Below are 21,940 nucleotides of genomic sequence, written 5' to 3' on the forward strand. Positions count from 1 at the left end.
TCCCCTGAGAGCATCCCTTGGGTGACCCTGGGGAGGCTAATTAATATTGTGAGTCCAAGTTTCACTGTTTTAACCTTTTGAGTGGGGGTTAGAGCAGCCTCCACCTCACTGTTAGGAGGGATAATGACATCACCAATTCAAGACTATTGTAGTTACTATTGTGGGTGACTTATTACTCCAGGGAAGGAACACTGCACCAGAAAAGGTGGAGGTGTGGAAGTGAGTCTGAGATAGGGTCCTTGAGCCCCACCTAGCCCTCTGACAGATGGTGGTGGCTCTGTAGGGCCCAGACTGAATGGCAGGACTGATAAAGCCTAGCTGTCCAAGTGGCCTCCTAATCTTCCCTGGGGTGTGGGCGGGGAACCCAAGCTAGGAGGAAGAGTTGAGAGTTTTGGATTTCAAGAATCCACTTACCTTAAAAAGGGAGGTTATGGAAGAGTTATATAAATTTAAAATGAGGATTTAGAGGTGTGGATGTTCACAGGAAAGACCTGCAGTGAGTGAAGTTTGGCCCTGTGCATATCATTGTCCAGGAGACAGTGTGAGAGCTTCAAGCTATGATTGCACTTAGAGCCCACCTGCTCCTGATCCTGTTACTGGTGGGGAACCTGAGGCCCAAAGCACAGCCAGCCCACCCTAGCGTCCCTCTGGCTGCTGGCACCAGGCTGGACTATACAGGGAGTGAAGACAAGCTCTGATTTCTGTTATAGCCAAATGAAGTCGACAAATGTGGACACTGAGCTGCTGCTGGTGAGAGTGGTGTCGGATTCGGATCGTTACTAGCTCTAGTCCAACCCTGGGCATTCCCGCATCCCACGCTTGGGAAGGCAGCCTGGGAAGGGATGTTTCTAGGACCACTGTGGGGTTAGGATCCTGGTGATCTCCCTTCATCTTTCATGGATTCCAGTGTGTGTTACAATGAAAAGACATTAACCATATAGCCCGAAAAATAAACAGTGAATGCTCTTGTGAAGGTTGCCGTCAGAAGGCGGGCCCTGAGGAGGTAATCAGGGAATGGTGGGTTCCTCCAAGCCTGGGCCTTCCCCTAGCCCAGAGACAGCCACCCTGGAGCCCCTGGACACCAGACTTGCTTCTCCAGGTTTTGGGGGATCTGAGACTGTCTGATGGAGCAGCAGCATGACCCAGAGAAGTTGGAGGAAGGAGTCAGGAGACCTGCAGATTATCTGGTGCCCCTTTGGGGAGGTCTTCATTACCACAGCCAGCCATCCCCACAAACAGTGGGCTCCCTCTACCCCATCTGCCCAGCCCTCCCAGCCTCACCTCCTTCTTCTGTGTCCTTATTTCCATTCCAGGGACACTCCTGGGAACTGTAGGAGAACTCCAAAATCTTTTGATTATACATAATCTCAAAACATACCATACTGGGAAAAAAGGCTTGAAGAATCTTAACAGAGAGTAACTAACTATCTCTCACAAGGAGAACACATCCAAACCATCAAAGAAAGACAAAAAATTCATAAGGAAAAAAAGATGGCAGTTCTCAGACACTGGCAAATAATTAAGTGGTACAGTTCTCTACTTTAGTAATAATGAAAGAAATGCAACTTAGGATAAGACACCATTTTCCTTTTGGGGAATTTTGGAGAAAAAAAAGTCAATGCTATGTAGCCCTGTGTAGGGCAATGCGTTTGTCGATAATGCCTGAGGCATTTCAAATGCATGTACCCTTTGCTCTGGCATGTTTAACCCACAAATCTGTCTTGCAAAATCCATTTATGTCAGCTTCAGTGCAAGAAGCTTATTTCAGCAAAGAAAATGCTTATCCTTTAGTCAAATGGTTATGCTCTCATGCATTTGAGGTGCTTGGGAAAGATTTGGCAACAGCTACAGTAGACTGTTAACTACAATCACCTCCTGGGGAAGACTGAGATGGGGTGGGTGGGGTGATTGTTTTGACTTTTTAAAAAGAGCTGTATTGAGATATAAGTCACATACCATAAAGTTCACCCATTTAAGGTGTGCAATTAGTAGTATAGAGTTGTGCAACCATCACCACAATCAAATTTAGAACATTTATCACCCCAAGAGAAACCCCATACCCATTAGCAGTCACATGCCCCCAACTACTGCAGCCTTAGACAACCTAAACTGTTTCTTGTCCCTATGGATTTGCCTATTATGGACATTTATATAATTGGAATCATACACTAAGTATTTTTTCAAAGTTCATTCATGAGTCTGTACCTCATTCCTTTTTATGACTGAATACTATTCCATTGTATGGATTATACCATATTTTATTCAATCACTCATCAGCTGTTGGGCATTTGGCTTGTTTGCACTTTTTGGCTATTGTGAATAATATTGCTATGAACATGAAAGTTTTTGTGTGGGCTTATGATTTCATTTCTCTTAGGTATATACCTAGGAATGGAATAGTTGAGTCATATGGGAATTCTATATTTAACCTTTGAGGAACTGCCAGACTGTTTTCCACAGTAGCTGCACCATTTCACATTCCCTCCAGCAATGTGTAGATTCCAATTTCTCTACCTTCCCGGCAACACTTGTTATTTTGTCTTTTTTATTATAGCCATTTTAGTTGGTGTGATGTGGTATCTCTTTTTGGTTTTGATTTGCTTTGCCCTAATGAATAATGATGTTGGGCATCTTTTCATGTGCTTCTTGGCCATTTGTCTATATTCTTTGGAGAACTATTAATTTGCTTCCTTTGCATACTTTTCAGTTAGTTATTTCTTTTTATTGTTGAGTGTATGAGTTTATTTAAAAAAATGTATCTGGATACAATTCCCTCATCAGATATATGAATTGTAAATATTTTCTCCTATTCTGTGAGTGCTTCTTACTTTCTTGGTGGTGTCCTTTAAAGCACAAAAGTATTCAATTTGATAAAGCTCAAGTAATGTTTTCTTTAGTCGCTTGCACATTTGGTGTCATACCTAAGTAATCGTTGCCCAGTCCAAGGTTATGAATATTGACCGCTGTTTTTTCGTAAGATTTTTACAGTATTAGCTCTTACATTTAGGTCTATGATTCACTGAAGCGATTCTTTTAAAATTTTATTTTACTACGTTATATTTGTAAGTTCATATTTTCTGCCCAAACCAAGTGTTACTTTTAACATGAAGAAAGTAACATTTAAAGACAGCTACCTTTAACCCCAGGGCTGACAGTGTCCCAGAGGCCTTACACACTGGTGGGCAGTTCTCTTCTTCTCAAGCAGGAAGGGGGCGGGCCAGCGCGCACTTGCACTTGTAGTCCCTCCCCCGAAAGGACAGCCCCGCGCGTGCGCACATGGCCGCCCGCGGCTGCGCAAACGCTCCTGGCCCCGCGCACAGCACTTTCTGTGCTTTTGCCTGCTCCTGCGGCGGAAGTCTCCCCAGCTCCGCGGGACGCGCTAGCTAGCGCGTATGTTTGCTGACTGTTGTGCTTGCTACGTCGGCCTGGCTCTCCGCGCTGGTCGTTTCCGTGGCCTCGGTCGCGTCCTTGTCAGGTCCCTTCATGCCCTGACCCCGGCCCGTACTCCTCGGAGACCCCCTCCTCCAGTCCCGGGAGCATTTTCCTCAGTCCCTCCCCCACCCTCCCGCGCCTCCCTGGCCCGTTCTCCACAGGGCCCCCCATCTCTCCAGTCCCGGGCCTCTTCAGAGCTCCCCACCTTCCTCGGCGCGTCCTTTTCAGCACTGCTCCCCCTACCCCCCGCCCGTTCTCCTGAGAGCCCCTCCAGCCCTTCACTCCCTCCCTGTCTTCCTTTGGCTCCCCGCCCCCGGGTAGGATGGGGGACAACACTAGCCCCATCAGCGTGATTTTGGTGAGCTCGGGGAGCAGGGGCAATAAACTGCTGTTCAGGTACCCCTTCCAGAGAAGCCAGGAGCACCCGGCCTCCCAGACAAGTAAGTGAGCGCTGGGCAGCGGGCCTGGCGCTCCCGCATGCGCCTGGCGGCAGCACTCAAAGACCCCAGACGCAGGGCCCCCTTTCCCTCACCGCCTCGCACGTTAGAATTCAAGTCCTTTACTTTTTACTTTTCCTGATCATAAAGTCGATGCCTCCTCATTATAGAGTACTATTTGGAAAGTGTAGAAAAGTGAAAAGAAACAGGAAAAAAAAATCAACAGGCCAAAGCCACTATTGCTAACATTTTATCAGTGTCTGCAGACTTTAAAACAATATATAAGTATTTTGTATTACCCTAAAAATAAAAGTCAAAGTGAGAGGTCACAAGTATTTGTTTGAGATCGATAAGAGCTGTTCAGGATCCACAGATTCGGGTGGGAACCCGGAAGACCAGGTAGTGTTCTGATTAGGAGACAAGGCAATAGTTATTTATGAGAAAGAAGGGAAATAATTACATCAATAGAAAGAAGGCATTTCTATTGGTCAGATAACAATGATGTTAAATCTAAACTGTTAATTTTCAGTCTGGTAATCAGATAGTCATAATAATCTGCTTTCTTGTTATCTTTGCAATCAGTTCTTTGAGGCACAAGGTTGATTAGGCCCAGTTCAAAAGTTACATTGCCCTGTTTTAACATTCCAAAGGTCTGAGGCATAAGGCATGCACGGCAGTTCCTCTGGGATGGCAGCTCCAGAGCCATTTAAAAATAGCTCTGTTTATTATTATTTTTTTTTGACACGTGACTGTATTCAGCTTGAAAAAAATATGAAATTACAGAACCTCTGAAGTTTTCTTTGAACCACCTACCTCCAGTTTTCCACACGTACAGATAACTGGGTAACCGATGACCATTTTAGTGATTGTAATCTCCTGTACATAGCCTCCAACTGTGTATCTGTAGAAAAATAGTGTATCGTTTTGGGATTTTTTTCCTCACATAAATGGATTGTTCTGCAATGGCTCTTTTTTCTATTGAACAGTATAACTTGGAGCACTTTCCGAAATGTTAAACAGATCATCCTCACTCTTAGTTGTAGCATACAGCTGCTGTGGATAGGCATTGAGGTTACTTGTAGTTTTTCACTATCATGAATGTTCAGTTTGTAATTTATATTTTGTTTTAAAATTGCTTTTAAATTTATTAATCTGGTACAAAGTTTTAAAGGTACAAAGGGGTTTAGATTATGAAAAGAAAGTTCTTTTCCATACTAACTACCAGCCACCCATTTCCTCAACTGCTACCATTTTCCTGTGCATCATTCCAGAATCTTCTGTGTAAATACAAGCATATATACACATTATTTAACTTTGTAAGCACAAGTGAACACTAGACACACTGTTCTGCCCTGTTTTCATTTTCATTTTACATCTTGGATATAGATTTAGAATTACAATCAGAGTAATGGGATTTATTTATTCAGTCCTCTGTTGATGGGCATTTAAATTGTTTCCAATCTTTTGCTAATATAAACAGTGAGAATGTCCTTTCTGTATATATTATCATTTTGCAGAATGTAGAATCATTCCCAGAAGTGGGATGGTTGGATCTAAGGGATATAATGAGCATATTTATTTTTAATCAGATTTTTCTGTCTTTGTTAATGAGATAGGTCAAAAATTGTCAGTGATAGTTTTAATGTGCATTTATCTAGGATTGAGAGCATGTTTTCCTGTTTTCAGAGTCAGTTGGATTTTCTTTTTAGTGAATGACCTATTCATAAACTCTCCTAATTCCCACTCGGGTTGTTTGATTTTTCTCCTTATAGATTTGAAAGGAGCTTGTTATATATTCAGGATAAAAAGTCCTTTGTGACAAAGCTGAACATCTTAGCCAGTTTGCCTTTCTGTAGTTTTTGCCACACAGAGTATTGATTTGAATGGAGTCACGTTTTCAGTCTATTCCTTTGTAGTTTCTGAGTTTTGTCATACATTGAAAGGCCTTCTGCTCTCCAGTATTAACAAAAAGAGCCCCTCGTGTTTTCCTTTCAAACATTTGTTGTCTTGTTTTTAAATATGTTTGTCTTGGTGTAAGGCAAAAGCTCCTATTAGGAGCTGGTATTTTTGGGGCACTTGCTGAAAGTCGCGTGTGCTCCTCCTGTTTGCCTCCCGGAGCCCTGTTTAGCAGGCACTGTGATGGGTGAGGAAGGACGTGGGAACATGGGGCCCCACAGCTGGAGAGTGAGTGGTTCAACATAATTTTCTCTTCCATATGACCTAGTCCCAACATCTTTTTGTAGAATAATTCACTTGCCCCCAGTGATCACATACTAAATTCCCATGTTTATTTGGGTTTATTTTTGACCTTCTCTCTCTCGTTGATTTATGTGTGGGTTCCACACCAATAAATTATTATAACTTTATACTGTGTTATACTATCAGGATTAGTCAGTCATTACTTTTCTTTTTCAACGTTATAAGGCAGTTCTTGATTACTTTTCCCTGTAAACGTCAGGATTGACCGTGTTAGGCCCCACTCTCAAGCCTCTGGTGTAGTTTTGGAGGTCATTTTAAACATGTTAATTAACTGGGCAGAAAGGGTATCTTTATGTTGAATCTTCTCATTCGAGAATGTTTTCTATTCATTCTTGTCTCCTTTATTCGTATTTCCATTTTCTTTATGGGCCTCTAGTGCATGAAGAACTTGTCCATGGCGAACTTCTTAAGTTTACCCTTAGGTCTTTAAACTTTATTACTCTGGTAAAGTATTGTTTTTTGTGTATGCGAAGAATATTGGTATATGGACATTTAAAAATTCTTTCTTTTGCCTGTGCTTTTTCCAACCTAGTTGATGTCATACACTGAGATGGTATGTGTGTATATGTGTGTGTATACATATCAATTTTTTCTAGCTTAATAATAGCAAAAATATTTATTATGTTGCAAATTCTTGGAAACCATAGTTTTTTTTGAAAAATTTTTTATTATGGTTAAAAAATATAAAAAATTTGCCATTTTAACCATTTTTAAGTGCATAATTCAGTGGCATTAATCACATATTGTACAACCAGCACCACTTGTCTATTTTCAAGATTTTTCATTACCCCAAATGAAACTTGTAACCAAGCAATAACTCCTCATTTCTCCTGCCCTCAGCCTCCGGTAACCTCTAATCTACTTTCTATCTCTTTGAATTTGCCTATTGTAGATATTTCATGTAAGTGCAATATTTGTCCTTTTATGTCTGGTTTCTTTTTCTGAGCATAATGTTTTCAAGTTCATCCACATTGTAGCATGTGTCAGAACTTCATTCCTTTTTATGGCTGATCAGTGTTGTGTGTAGAAACCACATTTTAGAGACCATCACTTTTAATGGTTCCATAAATCCTCCTATATTTGGATGGATCCTGTTTTCTTAGTCATTGTCTCCTTTTTGCCTTCACTCAGATAAGCCTTTTAGCAGATATGCTGTCAACAACACAGGAGGAGATCACGCTGAGGACCAGGATGGTGACTCCAGGTAAGCCTCTGAAATCAGTCTGTGATGGAGCTAATTTTGCCTCCAGACCTGGGCAAGGCCTCTCCTCCTGTTGACTTAGATGTTTTCTCTCTTGAGAAATTTAGTGTCCTTTTTTTCCATTTGGTGGGTGTTTCGGGTAGCATATAGCTGAGGATTGTGTTGCTAATCTCTGGCTTGCTGCATAATTTGGTCACGTGTTCCAGCTATGGGCTGTGTGGTTGGTAAAGCTGGTTGGAGAACAGGTGAGGCCATGTCCCTGTAAGACATTTATCTCCTAGGAGAGGAACATGTAGGAAAGCAGACCCCAATGCTGTCTTCAGACCTTATTCCTCAAGCATGTGCCCAGCAGTCAAATGGAGGTGCTTGGGTACAGTACAGTCTGTCCAGGTGGTGATGTTGGCTGAGAGCCAGGGATGATTTAACCCTTGCTCTTTTATGGCACAGATGAAAAGTGTGTCCTGTTTCTTCCTTTGTGTGCCCCTGCTGCTCGCTCTGGGAAGGGCTATCATGCAAATATGAGAAGTGACCGCTTCTGCCTTCATATTCATTTCAAAGCTTAGTAAATGGTAACACAGGCCCAGATGCAGTAGGAAAGATTGTAAATTGTCTGTCTTGGGTTCCCCTAAACATCCGGGGCCTTTGTGAGCTAAAAGACTTAGCTTCCACTGTCCCATGGGAAAATGGCTGAGGTCCCCACAGTGGGCTTTTGACATGCAGTGTGTTAATACGGTTCCCTTCAGTTCTCTGATGAGGCACCACAGGTGCCCTAGTGTTGTGCAGTTACAAGAATGTGGTTTGTGTGTGTGTGTGTGTGTGTGTGTGTGTGTGAGAGAGAGAGAGAGAGAGAGAGAGAGAGAGAGAGAGAGATAGAGAGAGAGAGATAGATATTAGGGACCTCTGGCATGATAAGTGACTGTCTCTGAAGGGAGCAGGCTTTTGAAGAGGGACCAGCAGGAGGGGCAGGGGATATGAGAGGCTGTTGGACTTTCCATGGGTTCTGCTTGACGGAGAGGCCTTTGGTTGTCTTGTTCTTTAAGACTGACAACTTGGAACAAACTCCTGTTGTTATAGGCACAGAGAAAGTTTTTTGCCTCTGCATACTCGGTAGGTGTGTTTTGTCTTTCACCTGTGCCACAGATTAGTTTAGAGCAGGGCAGACGGCCTGCCTGCCAGCCAGCCAGTCAGCTCTTCTTCCTTCAGGCTCTGCGGACATGAGGCTTAGGCTGCTGAAGACTCAGAAAGAGCTCTTGGAATGGTCTGTGTGGAGGGATTTTTTAGGAGGGCAAGGAGCAGCTAATTCCTACAGTTAATTTTTTGGAGGCTTATAATAAAATGACTATTAGGATATTTATTTTATTTGGTAATTTTAGCATACTATGACATCCGATGATCCTACTCCCCACCCCCCACATTTTCAGAGATACAGGTTAATACCCTAGGGGCCCAGCTTTATTTTGTCATATAGGCCTGCCCAGCCACTATGCTGCCCCTCGCACCTGGGGGAACCCTGTTATAGTTCAGACATCTTTCTGGAGCACTGCAGTAAAGGTGTATCATACCCATTCTCAATTTCTTTGATTGCCGTTTTTAAAGGTGCTTTTCTTCTGGAGCCAGCATAATGTTCCAGCTCATCAGTTTGCCAGATTGAAATAGTGTTAACAGGCCACATGGGTAACTTTGGAATGTGGTGGTGGCCTGCCCTAAAAAAGTGAGGGTGCAGAGCTGTGCTGCCCACTGTTATAGTCACTGGCCAGTGTGGCCATTTAAAATGGAAATGAACTGAAATAAAATAAAATTGAAAATTTATTTCCTCAGTCGCGCTAGCCACATTTCAGGTACTCTGTGGCTACATGTGACTGGTGACTACTGTATTGAATGGCATAGGTTTAGAATATTTATCTCACTGTAGAAAGTTCTGTTGGACAGCACTGGCTTAGAGGGTAGACTGGTTTTATAAGGTGAATCATCAAGATGATATGTTTCAGGGTATGAGAATTAACTGTCACTTTTTTAAAAACTGTGAGAATTCAGTAGGGAGAGAAGAACATAGGTATTGTCTCTAATGTTTGAAATTCAAGTTTGGAAAAGTAGTGTCCCTGTTTGTTGGGTGTCAGGGACCAGGGAACTCATGCTTAATTGCGTCCTGCATCCCCCTCACCGGCAGGGAGAAAGCTATCAGGAGAGGTAGACGAGAAAGCCTGGTATCAGTTGGAAAGGCTTTTGTGAGCATGATCCCTCCTGATGTGGATGGCCATCTCTGGCTTCAGAGATGCAAGCAGTGTTCTGGCCACTGACTCAGAGGAGGAGATGCTGGTGCTTGAAGAATAGTTGACTTCATTTCAAAACACTCTCAAATCGTTTTACTTTAGACGCCATCTAAAAGACCTCCCTAGAGCTGTCTCCACCCTTTATCTCTCAGGTGGCATTGCTGCCCTTTTCAGGCTTGGCCACCTTTCTTGAAGCAGTGGGTCCAGCTTTTAGGCACAGTCATACCCTAGGCCAGACAGAAGCCTTGGCCAGGTGAAGTGTAGTGCACGCTGGCACACAACACACAAGTCCTCCATACCAGGTGCACATGGGTCTCCACCAGGGCCTCTGCTCATGGCTTTGCCTTTATGGCACATGTCGTTGAGATATATTAGAAAGATGCCCCTACTTTCTGGAGCTGAGGTCAGTACACAAGAATGTGGACAAGCAATGTTGTCTCTAAGCTTAGGCATCTTCCTTCCCTTTCCTGGCCCAGCTGAGTCCATGTTGGTGTCCACACAGGCATGTCCCTGTAGGGCAGCGTGCTGGGACAAGTGCAGATAAAGAGTTCCAGGTCTGATTCTCACTCTGTGTCCTACAGTATGTGATTTGGGAAAGTCCACAAAACAGTGAGCCTCAGTTTCACTGTTTTCTCTAAGATGCTTGTAGGTGGTAAGGCACCTCCGCCTCTCCCTCCAGGTCTAGATGTAATGGGAACATCTGTATCTAGGTGATTGTACTTGACGATGGCTCTGTGTCCCTCAGAGGGATAGACACAAGTCCATAAAACATACCTGTCACCACCACACCCCATTAAGGAAATAGAACACTGCTGACTCTTGGAAGCCCTGTGTGCTTTTCCCTTTTGAAAGTAAAGGGATTTCATTGAGACTTGTCTGGTTGCAGGAGTTGCACTTGAGCTTCTTTGGGTTCTGACTTTCTGCGTGATCTTGAGAAAGTCCACAAAACATCTTACCCCTTTACTGCTACACAAACTTGATGAGCTAATGTTTGAGAGCTGCTGAAAAGAAAGCTTTCTTCATTGTGTGTTTCTTTTGCATAGTCCTCTGGCAGTGTGTGATTCTCAGTGAGAGCTGTGGGGAGCAGCAGGCCCAGCAGGGCAGCCCGATGGACGTGGCACAGTGTCGTAGCCAGCTCTCACCCCTCTGACGCTGTCTGCACCCTGGGGCTCAAGCTTACTTTCTCAGAAAGCAGCATGTCACAGGACACAGACCTGTGTAGAGGAACTTTAACTCTTTTAAATATACTCTTTAAAAAACCAGATTGGATAGTGCAGAGGTCTAAGACATTTTTCAGCATATGTACCTATAGATCTGCCGTGACTGCCTTGCTGCTGAAGGGGCCACAGTCATGTCCTTGCCAGAGGCTCAGGGAGGTCAGCTACGCTGGTGGTCACAGCGTCTCAAGAATGGAGACTGAGGTATTCAGTGGCATTCTGCAGTTTCCATAAGGCTTTTTCCTCTGGGGAATCTCATTTGATCTTGTTGAGATGGTTTGTCAGAAAGATTAAATACTTGTGCATGGGCATCCAGCCGATACTTGTGGTGCTGGGCTCCGACCTAGGTGTTCCAGCCTTGCTCTTGCTTCTGGAAACTGACTCTCATTCTTGCCCAGCCTATGTTTATGTATGAGAATTTGAGCTTTAGTGAGAAAACTGTGGAAAGTCTTCAACTTGGGGAGTGTCTGTATCTTTTTTTGTCCGGTAAGTTGCTTAGCCTTGACCTCAACAATTAATGCTAATGGTGGTACTTCTGCTAGACTTTAATACTGTTTTAATAAAACGACTATAAATTTTAATGATTTTTAAAATCGATGTGTTTTTATTTGGTCTTGATGGTCCTGTTCCCATTTCAGCGAGCCATGTCCTTCAACCGATGAGCAATTGGTTGCAGGGTAAGACCAAGAACTTCTCCGCCATCTTTCTGTCTTGATTCTTGCTACCCTTTCTTCTTGTAATTGTGCTTAACTCCTGATTTCCCTCAATGTTGAAGAATGACTAATGAGGCACACAGGCTCTCGCTCGGACCGCACTGCCCCGATCTCACATGAATGAGTACTCAGGCTTGCCACGGCCCCTGCCCTTTCTCCACCTGGAGTTATTTAGCTATTTCACATTACCTAAGAGGCCTAGGCAGGTTGGCTGGCACAGGGAGACTTCTGGGACCAGGCATGCACTCAAACCTCCTCCTCCAGGCAGGCACCAGTGGCCCTGTGAGGGTGGTAGGTTTCTTGTCTCTTTAGCCTACTGTCCCCCTAGAGAGACCCTAGATTATTCCTTGCCTTCGTTTCTTGGAGGTGTTTGTTTAGTGGGGGTCTCTCCCTAGGGCTGGGTATGAAATGTAACGCTTGAGCTTAGATGCTCTTGTATGTGCCCTTTGGAGGCAAAAATGTTCCCATGGAGCTTATGTGGCACTTCTCTAGGAAGGCATAGATAAGGTGGGACCCTCCTGTCCCCCCTGACAGGGCATCTCCTCTGGGCATTGGAGGTGCACAGAGCATCTGTGAGCCCCCCAGAACAGAAGGGGGCAGAGTCGAGCTCCTTTCCATGCTGTCCTCCCTCTTTTGTGGACAAGCCTGCTCCGAGTGTCTTGGCAGGAATGGAAGATCTTGGCCAGTTTTCCAGCTGGGCTGGTTCTTCTTCCTAAATATGTTTTTAATTAAGTTATTCCAGAAATGTTAGTTTTGTAACAGCTATTTTATTGTGTGCAACATATTTACCAGGCCTTTTATTATCAAAACAAGGGAAAAGGATTTTTGTAAATTTTGGAAACAACAAACGAATATTGTCACTTGTTTTCGTTTCATTTTGCTATTTATAACAGTTATGTCTCCCGCCCCAAATCTCATGATATAACTCTGTGTCTTTGTGCATGTTACGTCAGCAGATACACTATACAAAGTATAAAGCCACTCAGGTGTTCCTTTCATCATAAGTGTGTAATATTGCAGTGGTGAGTGGATATCTTTGTGGGCGAGACTTGCTGAGACAAGTACCATACACCACCCTGCTGGCCGCCTCAGCAGCACATGGCTTTCTAGTTGACTCCTTCCGCAGACCTTGGCCTCTCTTGGCTTGGAGGGAGGCGCTTTTTATTTGGCTCTTGGAAGGGTGTTTTTGGATTTGGATATTTGTAAATGTGAACTAGACCGCCACTGCTTGCCTCTGAATCTCAAAACCTATCCCACAGCCAAACTAACTTAGGTTCCTGGATTGGTGGCTGAGGGCCAGGGCTGAGGCCCATCTGTGGCTCTTCATGACAGAGCAGAGGTTTTTAATGGAGGTATTTGGGTATCACAGGAAAAAGTAAACTATCTGGAGTAGTGGGAGGTTGTTTTCTATCCCTTATCTCTATGTCCCTTAGTCCTCGGGTGGCAGATAGGATGTGAAATGTTGGCACTGGATTATTTGCTAGGACAGAAGTGTTCGTTTGAGTTTGTCACCCTGATCCCTCCCTCACCGTCACCGTCCCTCAGATGAGAGTTGCAGGGCAGAGTAAACCATTTAGAGTTTTTGAAGAAAGCTTATAATGCCTCTGGTCTAAGACACTGGAATCTTCTATCTCTGGTTTAATCACTCCAGAGAACAGTATTTCAGGGAAGAGAGGCCCACAATGGGCAGCCAAGCACTCAGGCTGTGGGTCCCAATTTTCCCAGAATATCTCTGACACCTTGGTGTTGGAAGATCCAAGGGCAGTCCTGACTGTGCAAGAGGCAAACCCTTTGTATCTAGTTTACATACTAGGTCACCACAGGATGACCTAGTGTGCCTAGAGAACCATGTCAATTCTGGAGGAAGGCTGGAAACCAATGTGACATCCTCCCCTGCAAAGGCCCTCACAGTTCTAGGTCCCCCACCCGTCCGTGGGGAAGAGGCCTGGAAAGAGTCCCATGGCTGCTCATCTTGCAGTTTGTCCGTTTGCTGGTTGATCAGCAGAGCTCTTGCTGCAGGCTGGCTCCAGGTTACTCTTACATTAGGTGGTAAGCCCTGCCATGTGTAAGGAGCCCAGAGCAAATGGCCCCCTTCCTGGATCCTTTTATCCCAGAGCTGTTGGCTATTTCTGAGCTGAGCTAAAGCAGCAGTTTGTAGCAAATCATCCTTTTTCTTCAGAAAACGGAGCTGTATGGTGTTAGTCGCTCTCCTCCCCCACACAAGATCATCCAGGAGAAAAGCATCTGGTGTGGGGTCTGATTTGCCATAGCTCCTCAGCAAAGGCCCAGGACACACACTGGAATGTCTGTGCTCGATGGCCTCTAGGACTACAGGGGTCTCTTTTAGAGCAGAGCATGACCTTAAGGGAGCCAGAGCCACCTTCTTCAACACAGTGTGTCCTCCCAACCTGGATGTTAGAATTGCTTTCTCCAGGTGGAGAAATGAGCACAGGACTTGTCTCCCTTCTGGCTCCAGCTCAGACACGGTGCATCAGTGCTTCTAAAGTGAAGGTCCCCCCAGGCCTGGGCTCTCCTCCCTTATCGAGATCTCCCTTGGGGAGGAAGGAACAGAGCTGCCAGTAAGGAGACATAAGTGTACAGATTCACCTTGCAAAGGGGCGAACTCAGCAGTTTTACAGAGAGTGTATCCAGATCTGCTCTCACCTACGCCACAGCCATCATTCCTACTTCTCTGTGACACTCAGTTCTGTGCGTCCCTATGTTCATATCATATCAGTGGGTCTGCACATCTTGCACATTTTAAAAATTTCTTCCCTAATAAAAACTGAAAGGTTTCGGTGTTTGAGATAAGGGAAGGCAGACATGCTGAAAGAAGGTAATTAGCTCGCTGCAGTTAGTGCTGTCCCCTTGCCCTTTACTCAGCACTCAGAGGTTGGGAACTCCTGGGAGTTGAGGGGTGCAGCCCAGTAAACCTGGGCCTGATGGTAGAGCGCCCCCACCTGTGAGCCTTAAGGAAAGTGACTCTCAGAGCAATGCCAGCTCAGCTGCTGTTCCTCCTTTAAAAGCAAACTGCAACTTGTTTCTCTCCTGAATTTCATAGAGCATGCCAAGAAATGACAGCATGTGCCTTCAGTCTATGCTTCTCATGCCTTTTACCTTGTAATTATGGTGATTTTATGTCCCCAATCTTGGAGATTGCTTCAAAAGGCAACTGATAGAAGCTTCCAGGTCATCAGTGGGGGTACAGCCACTCTGCACACGAAGCTGCAATATACTGAGACCCTTCCCCTCTGAGGGCAGTGGGCATGGGGCTGTGATATTTTGTTCACTTATTTCCACTCTACCTCTTTTTAATTTTAAGGTTTTCAGATGTCATTCTGGCAACAATTTTGGCAACCAAGTCTGAAATGTGTGGCCAAAAATTCGAACTGAAGATTGATAATGTGCGGTTTGTTGGGCACCCGACACTCCTGCAGCATGCGCTGGGGCAGGTAAGGGCTTCCCGAATAGGTGGGGTTCTCCCTGGGCAGGCATGGCCCATCCTGGTCTGGGCCCTCAGAGACCGGTGGCTGATGCTGGTTCTGGGGAAGACAGCCAACACACAGCAAACCTGACCAAGTGTTCGCTGTCAGCTGCACATCCTCCTAGGCCCTGAGGCTCCTGGGAGAGACAGGCATCCTTGTCCCCGGAGTTTCAGTCCCTGCTCCTAGCTTTTGCTGTTTGCATTCTGGGTGTCTACTGACTGCGGCCTTCCCCTTTATTTACACACACACACACACACACACGCACAATGTATATATGTGTGTGTGTATATCTATATAGAATGTATATATACATCGAGAGCATTTGTCAACCCCTTGAACTTTATATAAATTGGTGTAAGCATTTCTTTTTGTTTATTAAGTGATGTCGTAGCCATTATTATTATTAATTTAGCTCTTACTATTGTGCTGAACCTTTTATATGCATTCTCTACTAAATGAAATATTACAGTACTGGGGAGTTTTAACAAGATTGAATGCACTATGAACCAGGAGAATTTGCACACCAGAACCTGCCAGTCAGTCGTTTTCACACGGGCAGAATCAGCAACAGCATCACTCAGATTCTGAAGAGTTTTAATAAGACAGTATAAGATTTGGCTTCATTTATACGGTCCAGAAATTATGTGAGGGTCTGTGATGTGGTCCTCAAATCTTCTCTGTGACTAAGCCCATGAAAAGAATGTGTGAGTGGTCAAAATGTGGTTGGAGGTGCCAAGACATGGGGCCATGGCTAAGTGCATCTGGCCCCATGGACAGCACCTTCCCTCCTCACCAAGGTCCCTGCAGATTGAGTTTAGTTCCTACTGATGGCCTGTGGGTAATGTAGGGGAGATTTGGCAGCCTGCCAGCAATTATACCCTACAAAACGGGAGTGACAGGCAGGATGGTGAGGAGACAGTTGGGATGGCCCACGGAGAGCTAGGGCCCTGGACTCATATCCCCTAGTGGCAATACTTTGTAGTCAGCTTGGTGTTTGTGACCCAGGTTGGCTGAATGCCAGAGTGGCAGGCCTGTCTGCTGGCTCTCAGTCGTCCCCAGTACTTGTTATACCTGGCAGAGACAGCCTGGAAAACTCAGGTGGACACTGGGGGTGGCCATGGGGGGATGGTCTGGACAGAGGACACTATCCACTTGAGCCCCTCTCCATCTTGTCTCCTCTGCGCACCTCAGCTCACTTCAATTAACTGGGGCAGCTTTGTCACTTTGGGTCATAGCACTGACTTTCCTACTCTTATTTCGGCAGTGATTCACCTGTCCATGCAGCCACCACTTGTCTGTGCAAAGGCACCGATTGCTTCTCCAAGACCCTGGGAATCTCTTTTTCTCTGATTCTGCTATATTCTGGAAACTTCCCACGCCTAAAGTAGAATAATTCTAAACAGCTCTTCTTCAGAAGTAGTGGCTCTCATTCATTATAATTATGCCTCTTTTACAGGTCTCTAAAACAGACCCATCCCCGAAGAGGGAAGCTCCCACCATGATTCTTTTTAATGTGGTATTTGCACTGAGGGTGAGTGTTCGCATAAATGGCTGAAGAGCACGGGCAGAGTAGGGAGGAGGGTCGGGGGGAGTAGCAGCAGCTCATTTCCAGCGACTGTCATTGACTCAGAGCTCAGACTGCTGTGGGCATGGCGCTGGTCTACACTCATTGTTTCCTGCTTTTTTTTTTTTTTTTAATACATATAAAATTTACCATTTTAACCATTTTAAAGTGCACAGTTTGGTGGAATCTAGTAACACTGTTGTATAATCATTACCACTATCTAGTTCCAGAATGTTTTCATTGCTGTGAAAGGAGACCAGTTACTTCCCTGTCTCTTTTCCCACAGCTGCTGGAAACCACCAGTCTTTCTGTCTCTGTGGATTTACCTGTCCTGCACTTTTCATATAAATGGGATCCTACAGCATGTGACCTTTGGTGTCTGGCTTCTTTCACTGAGCATAGTGATTTTGAGATTATTCCTTACTGTAATGTGTATCAGTACTGTATTTTTATGGCCAAATTGTATTCCATTGGATGGCTAGATCACACTGTTTATCCATTCATCTGTTGATGAACATTTGGGTTGTTTTCACCTTCTGGCTATTATGAACAATGATATTAAGGGCATTTGTGTACAAATTTTTGTGTGAACACATGTTTTCATTCCCTTTGGGTATATACCTAGGAGTAGAATGCTGGGTTATATGATAGCTCTGCATCGAACCATTTGATACACTGCCAGACTGTTTTCCAGAGTGGCTGCATCATTTCACATTCCACCAGCAAGGGTTCCAGTTATTTTACATTTCCTCACCAACATTCGTTATTTTTCATTTTTCAAATGATTAAGCCTAATTGTTCTTAAAGCAGTTCCCAGCACTGACCAAAGTTGTGTTTTCACTAGTTACAGGAAATTCCTTTTCAATAAAGCTGTCAAAATATAAATAGCATTCCTAGGTAAGGTCTGGCTTATATTTTGAAGAGACTTTGGAATATATGTTAAATAATGACGTTCCTCTGAAATATCTCAACTTCATTTTCACCAAAGAATCCAGTAGTTCTTTCTGGCTGGTCATGTGATCTCAGTGATGGCTTTTATGCAGAAATATGAGTGAGAAAGTGACTGGGTTTTAGTGACAAGGAATAGTGTGTGCTCTGAAAACCTCAGAGTGATGGAAATGAGACTGAGAAGAAAGGAAACCTGTACAATTAGATGCCATTCTAAGTCTCAAGGTGTTTTTTTCATTGTGGCTTCTTTGGTTTGGGGACCACAGGTCTTACTGTGAATGGTTCATAATCAAATTTCTAGAGAAAAGCTCCTTTAGAGTCGAGCTTAATTTTTAAAACTGGCATACCTTGTTGATAAATAAGGAACTACAAGTTAGAATAAAATGATTTGTTAGTGGTGACTGTCCCTGGGGCATGAGGTTCCAAGAAGAGATTCTTACTTCCTACTTTATATATACACTTTTGTAGTGTTTGCATTTTCATAGTATCCTTGTATTACTTATAAAATTTCATAATACATCCACAAAGAGAACTCAAGTAAAAAAACAAGCAAACAAAAACCATGACGAATGCTGTCCACCTGTCAATACTGATAGTCCGTGTGGGATGGGTGGTGAGAAGCAGCCACAGCCCCACCCCAGATGTTGCAGGCAGGCCCTCCTCTCTGGGCAGCCTGTGATAGCGGAACATATGACACCCTTGGACATAGCAGTCAACAAAACAAACATTTTTAAATTGGGTAAAGACTTTTATAATAATAACTAGGCTGGACATAATCCTGGTATCCAGTAGTTGGGGAATGATTAGACAAGGTGGTGATTATTATACAGTCGCTTGTTCTTTGGCCATTAAAGATGAGAAATGGGGATGATACTAGAACCTGGAGGAGTATAGATTACTGCCAGGTAAAAGCAGTAGGAAACAAGGTAGTGTAGAACTTCAGATAGCATAGGCCATAATGTTGAAGAATGGGAGGAATTTTAAATAATGTAAAGAGTTGGTATTTTAGGGTGGACAAGTATTTTCTTTTCAGTAGTCATATGAAAATGTATACTTTTTTTTACTTTGAAAATTTTTAAACAAAATCCAAACTAGTGACAATAGTTTTAGAAACCTACGCCTATCTCTGAGATCCCACAACAGTTGGCCTTGCATGCTGGCGCCATCTACCTACCCTCCCCACCTTGCTGCTCAAATATTTCAGGACAAGTCCCAGACCTCATGTTTGTTCACTCCTATATACTTCAGAGGACATGTCTATAAAGATGTGGACATTTATTTTATACCAGGATACCCTTTTCACACCTGATAAAATTTTCATAAGTTGTTATCAACTAGTATGTGATCCATGGAAACTTTCCCCAATTGCCACATTCTTTTCAGTTGGCCCGTCTGAGCCAGGATGAAAACCCAACCCACATAAGCATGTGATATTCCGTCTCTAGGTCTCGCCAGTCTAGGACTCTCCCCTCCCTTCGTTCCATCAAATGTTCCATGTTTAGACTCATCTTATCGTGCAGTCAGACTTGCTCTCTGTCCCTGTATTTCTTGCAAACTGGCCTTTAGCTCTGAAGGCATGATTACATTTAGGTACGTGTTTTGGGGGTAAGAAAGACTCATAGGCGATGCCCTAAACTTGATGCTGCCTCCCATCACATATGGGGAAAGTGTGGCATTTCTAAGAGCTCCCACTCAGGGCTGGCACATGCTAGGTGGTAGCTTTCTCAGCATGGCCACACACAGTCTTGGGCTCTGCAGACACCTTGAGCGATGCCTGCGCAGCCAAACAGGACTCCCTGGCACACTCCGTCAGTGCTGGTTGTCAGGCCCTGCCTGGGCAAGCACCACCTCGCACATCTAGGAATGTGGAACGAACAGGCCCTGGGCATCTGATTTACAACACTGTTGTGCCCCAGCCAGTGGGACCTCTAGCAGAGGGATGGGTTCTCAAGTGGGACTTGATTACTTTGGGGGATAACCATGTGCCCAGGATCATTTTCTTACCTCTTTTTTGTGGTGGGAGTATTTTTACACAGATTCTTCTAAAAATGTATTTTGTTTTGAGACAATTGTATATACTCTATATCTCAGACCCTACAGTTCCGTAATCTTGCAGGGGACACTGTTGAGGGGATGCCCTATACATGAAGGGCTGCTGCCTGGTGGTGGGCATGGCATGGGAGCAACCTTCAGCATACCAGCACAGGTATGCTGCCCGGTATGAGTTCTGTTTGTGAACATGAGATCTGCTGGGAGTTTAGAAAATCTCCCCAGCTCCAGGTGGTGAAGGTGTTTACTGAGTCTAGCCCAGGTTTTGGCCCAGAAGGTGCTGTGAACGCTCTGTAGGCAGGGCCCTGCCTGCCAGATAAACAGGAGAGGGAGGCGGCACCAGAGGATCTAATCTGTGCCACCACTCGTCCTCTTCTTTCCCCCACCTCTGCCTTACAGGATGACTCAGCCACCCTGTTGGCCTCCTGAAGCACTGAGTCATGTTTGGCCAGTTATCTGTTCTGTGGAGTATCTTCACAGACCCCAGAGCCACCTGCTCCACCCTTGGCCTGGCCAACTGCGACCCCTGATAGTTTCCAGAATTGACACAGGGGTGTGGAGGGAGCTCAGGTGGAAGGAAGTGGCCTGGAGCCTTCTGGATTCTTCTGTTTGCCAGGGTCATTTCTGCTGCAAAGAGCTACTTAACTGAGGACAGAGTGTTCCATGAACAATTAGCTAGATAGTGCTTCTGTTTATTATACTGTGTGCCCTTGTTATAACTGGAGCTGTATGATTGAATTCTCACATAGCCAGTCCTGTCCACCAATAGTCAGCAGTACACTGGTGACCACAAACAGCACCGTGGTTTTTGCCTCTGAGTAGGCTCTGTTCTGAGCACTTGACATGTCTAATTAGTGAGAGAGGTGCCACTGTTGTCTTTTTTCAGATGGGAGCCTGTGATCCAGGGTCATACAGCAGGTGGGTGGAGGGATTTGTACGTTTTGCTGCGCCATGGGGCTGCCCCTGCCTGGCCCAGAGTAGATGCCTGATTTGTGCCCTGCCTTCCTGGATGGCCCTGGCATGGTGCTCTGTGATGTGGGAGATTTTCTCTTCTTGTTAGAAATGCCTGGTTCCCCACCCCCCACACTAGGGGACCCTGCAGAGCCATCTCTGTGCCGCCTTTCAGGCAACCATCCACAAGATAGGATGCTGTGCAGAGTGGCATTTCTGTGGGTGGGCCCTAGAGGGGACACAGGAAGCTGGGGACAGTAGTGGCACTGGGAGATGGGCCTGGGGAAAAGGAGAAGAGAATGCTGCTTTTATGGTTTGAGGTTTTGCTGTGCGTGAATGCTGCATTTGAGTCAGCTGTGCCTCTCCCGCAGGCCAATGCGGACCCCTCGGTGATCAACTGCCTACACAACCTTTCCCGGCGCATCGCTACCGTGCTGCAGCACGAGGAGCGCCGCTGCCAGTACCTCACGCGGGAGGCCAAGCTGATCCTGGCGCTGCAGGATGAGGTGTCTGCTGTGGCTGATGGTGAGTGTGGCAGCACTGCAGTGCAGGCAGCATTTCCGGGCAGGACCGCGATCCGGTTTTGCAGACGTGGAAACTGAGGCACTCAGCTGTCCCATGATCTTCATCCTGGGCTGAGCATGCCCTGGGTGCAAAAGGAGACTCCCTGGGGGCATAGTCCCACTTTCCTCACCTGATGTGCTAAAATCGACTTCCTAGCCTGAAACGCCCTCTTCCCTGACAAGCGCTGCAGGATGGCTCCGTGCAGGTTAGGCACTGCCTGCCGGCCCTGGTGCTGCTGGACACACTTCCCTGGGGTGAAGGACATGCAGAGGGGCCAGCGGGAATAGTGAGCTGGCAAAGTGACTGCTTTCCAGTTCTTCGCTTTCAGCTAAGTTGAAGGAAGACCTAGTGGAGGTATCAGCTGGTAAATTATTTAAAAACAACTTTTACTGATAGGTTGCCATGTGGTTTTGGCATACCACGAACATTTCAAAGCGCAGAGAGACACCTACTGGTAACAATCTCCACCTCCATTTTCTCGGGTCAGCACCTCTGTAACAAAACAAAACTAGGACAAATATGAAGGTCAACCCAGTTTAATTTTAGCAATAAGTAGAAGTAGTGATCACTATGCATGAACTATCCCACTCAGGTGCATTTTCAGTAAAGATTTACTTTTCATGTTTGACAATTTGCTATCAAAATGTATAATATATTTCTATCTTGGCCAGTTATGTACTAATTAATAACAATCTAGAAGTCTTATTTTTTAAAATGATTTCTTTAGAGTCTATGACTTTTATCACAGGAAATTTTAAAAAATTCAACTTAGTGCATATATTTTTTGTTAAACATTTATAAGAAAGGATTAATAAAAGACTTTTAGTCATAAAAAAATTACATTAGTGTA

At 44.9% G+C, this 21,940-nt stretch overlaps 1 protein-coding gene across 4 annotated transcripts in view; it reads left to right on the plus strand.

Moving 5' to 3' along the window:
* The first annotated feature begins 3,321 nt into the window (after positions 1 to 3,321).
* NPRL3 (NPR3 like, GATOR1 complex subunit) overlaps positions 3,322 to 21,940 on the plus strand; it is a 36,198-nt gene continuing 17,579 nt past the window's right edge. The window contains exons 1-6 of one of the 4 annotated variants that reach the window (XM_015591185.2): positions 3,322 to 3,872; positions 7,260 to 7,332; positions 11,455 to 11,493; positions 14,852 to 14,981; positions 16,471 to 16,545; positions 20,898 to 21,051. In XM_015591185.2, the coding sequence (XP_015446671.1) occupies positions 3,755 to 3,872; positions 7,260 to 7,332; positions 11,455 to 11,493; positions 14,852 to 14,981; positions 16,471 to 16,545; positions 20,898 to 21,051 (589 nt within the window). In that variant the 5' untranslated portion in view covers positions 3,322 to 3,754. The remainder of the gene's footprint in view (positions 3,873 to 7,259; positions 7,333 to 11,454; positions 11,494 to 14,851; positions 14,982 to 16,470; positions 16,546 to 20,897; positions 21,052 to 21,940) is intronic. The other 3 variants (XM_006914044.3, XM_015591186.2, XM_006914043.3) reach the window with 3 other exon arrangements.

The sequence above is a fragment of the Pteropus alecto genome, unplaced genomic scaffold, assembly GCF_000325575.1.
Source record: "Pteropus alecto unplaced genomic scaffold, ASM32557v1 scaffold44, whole genome shotgun sequence".
NCBI classification, from domain to species: domain Eukaryota; kingdom Metazoa; phylum Chordata; class Mammalia; order Chiroptera; family Pteropodidae; genus Pteropus; species Pteropus alecto.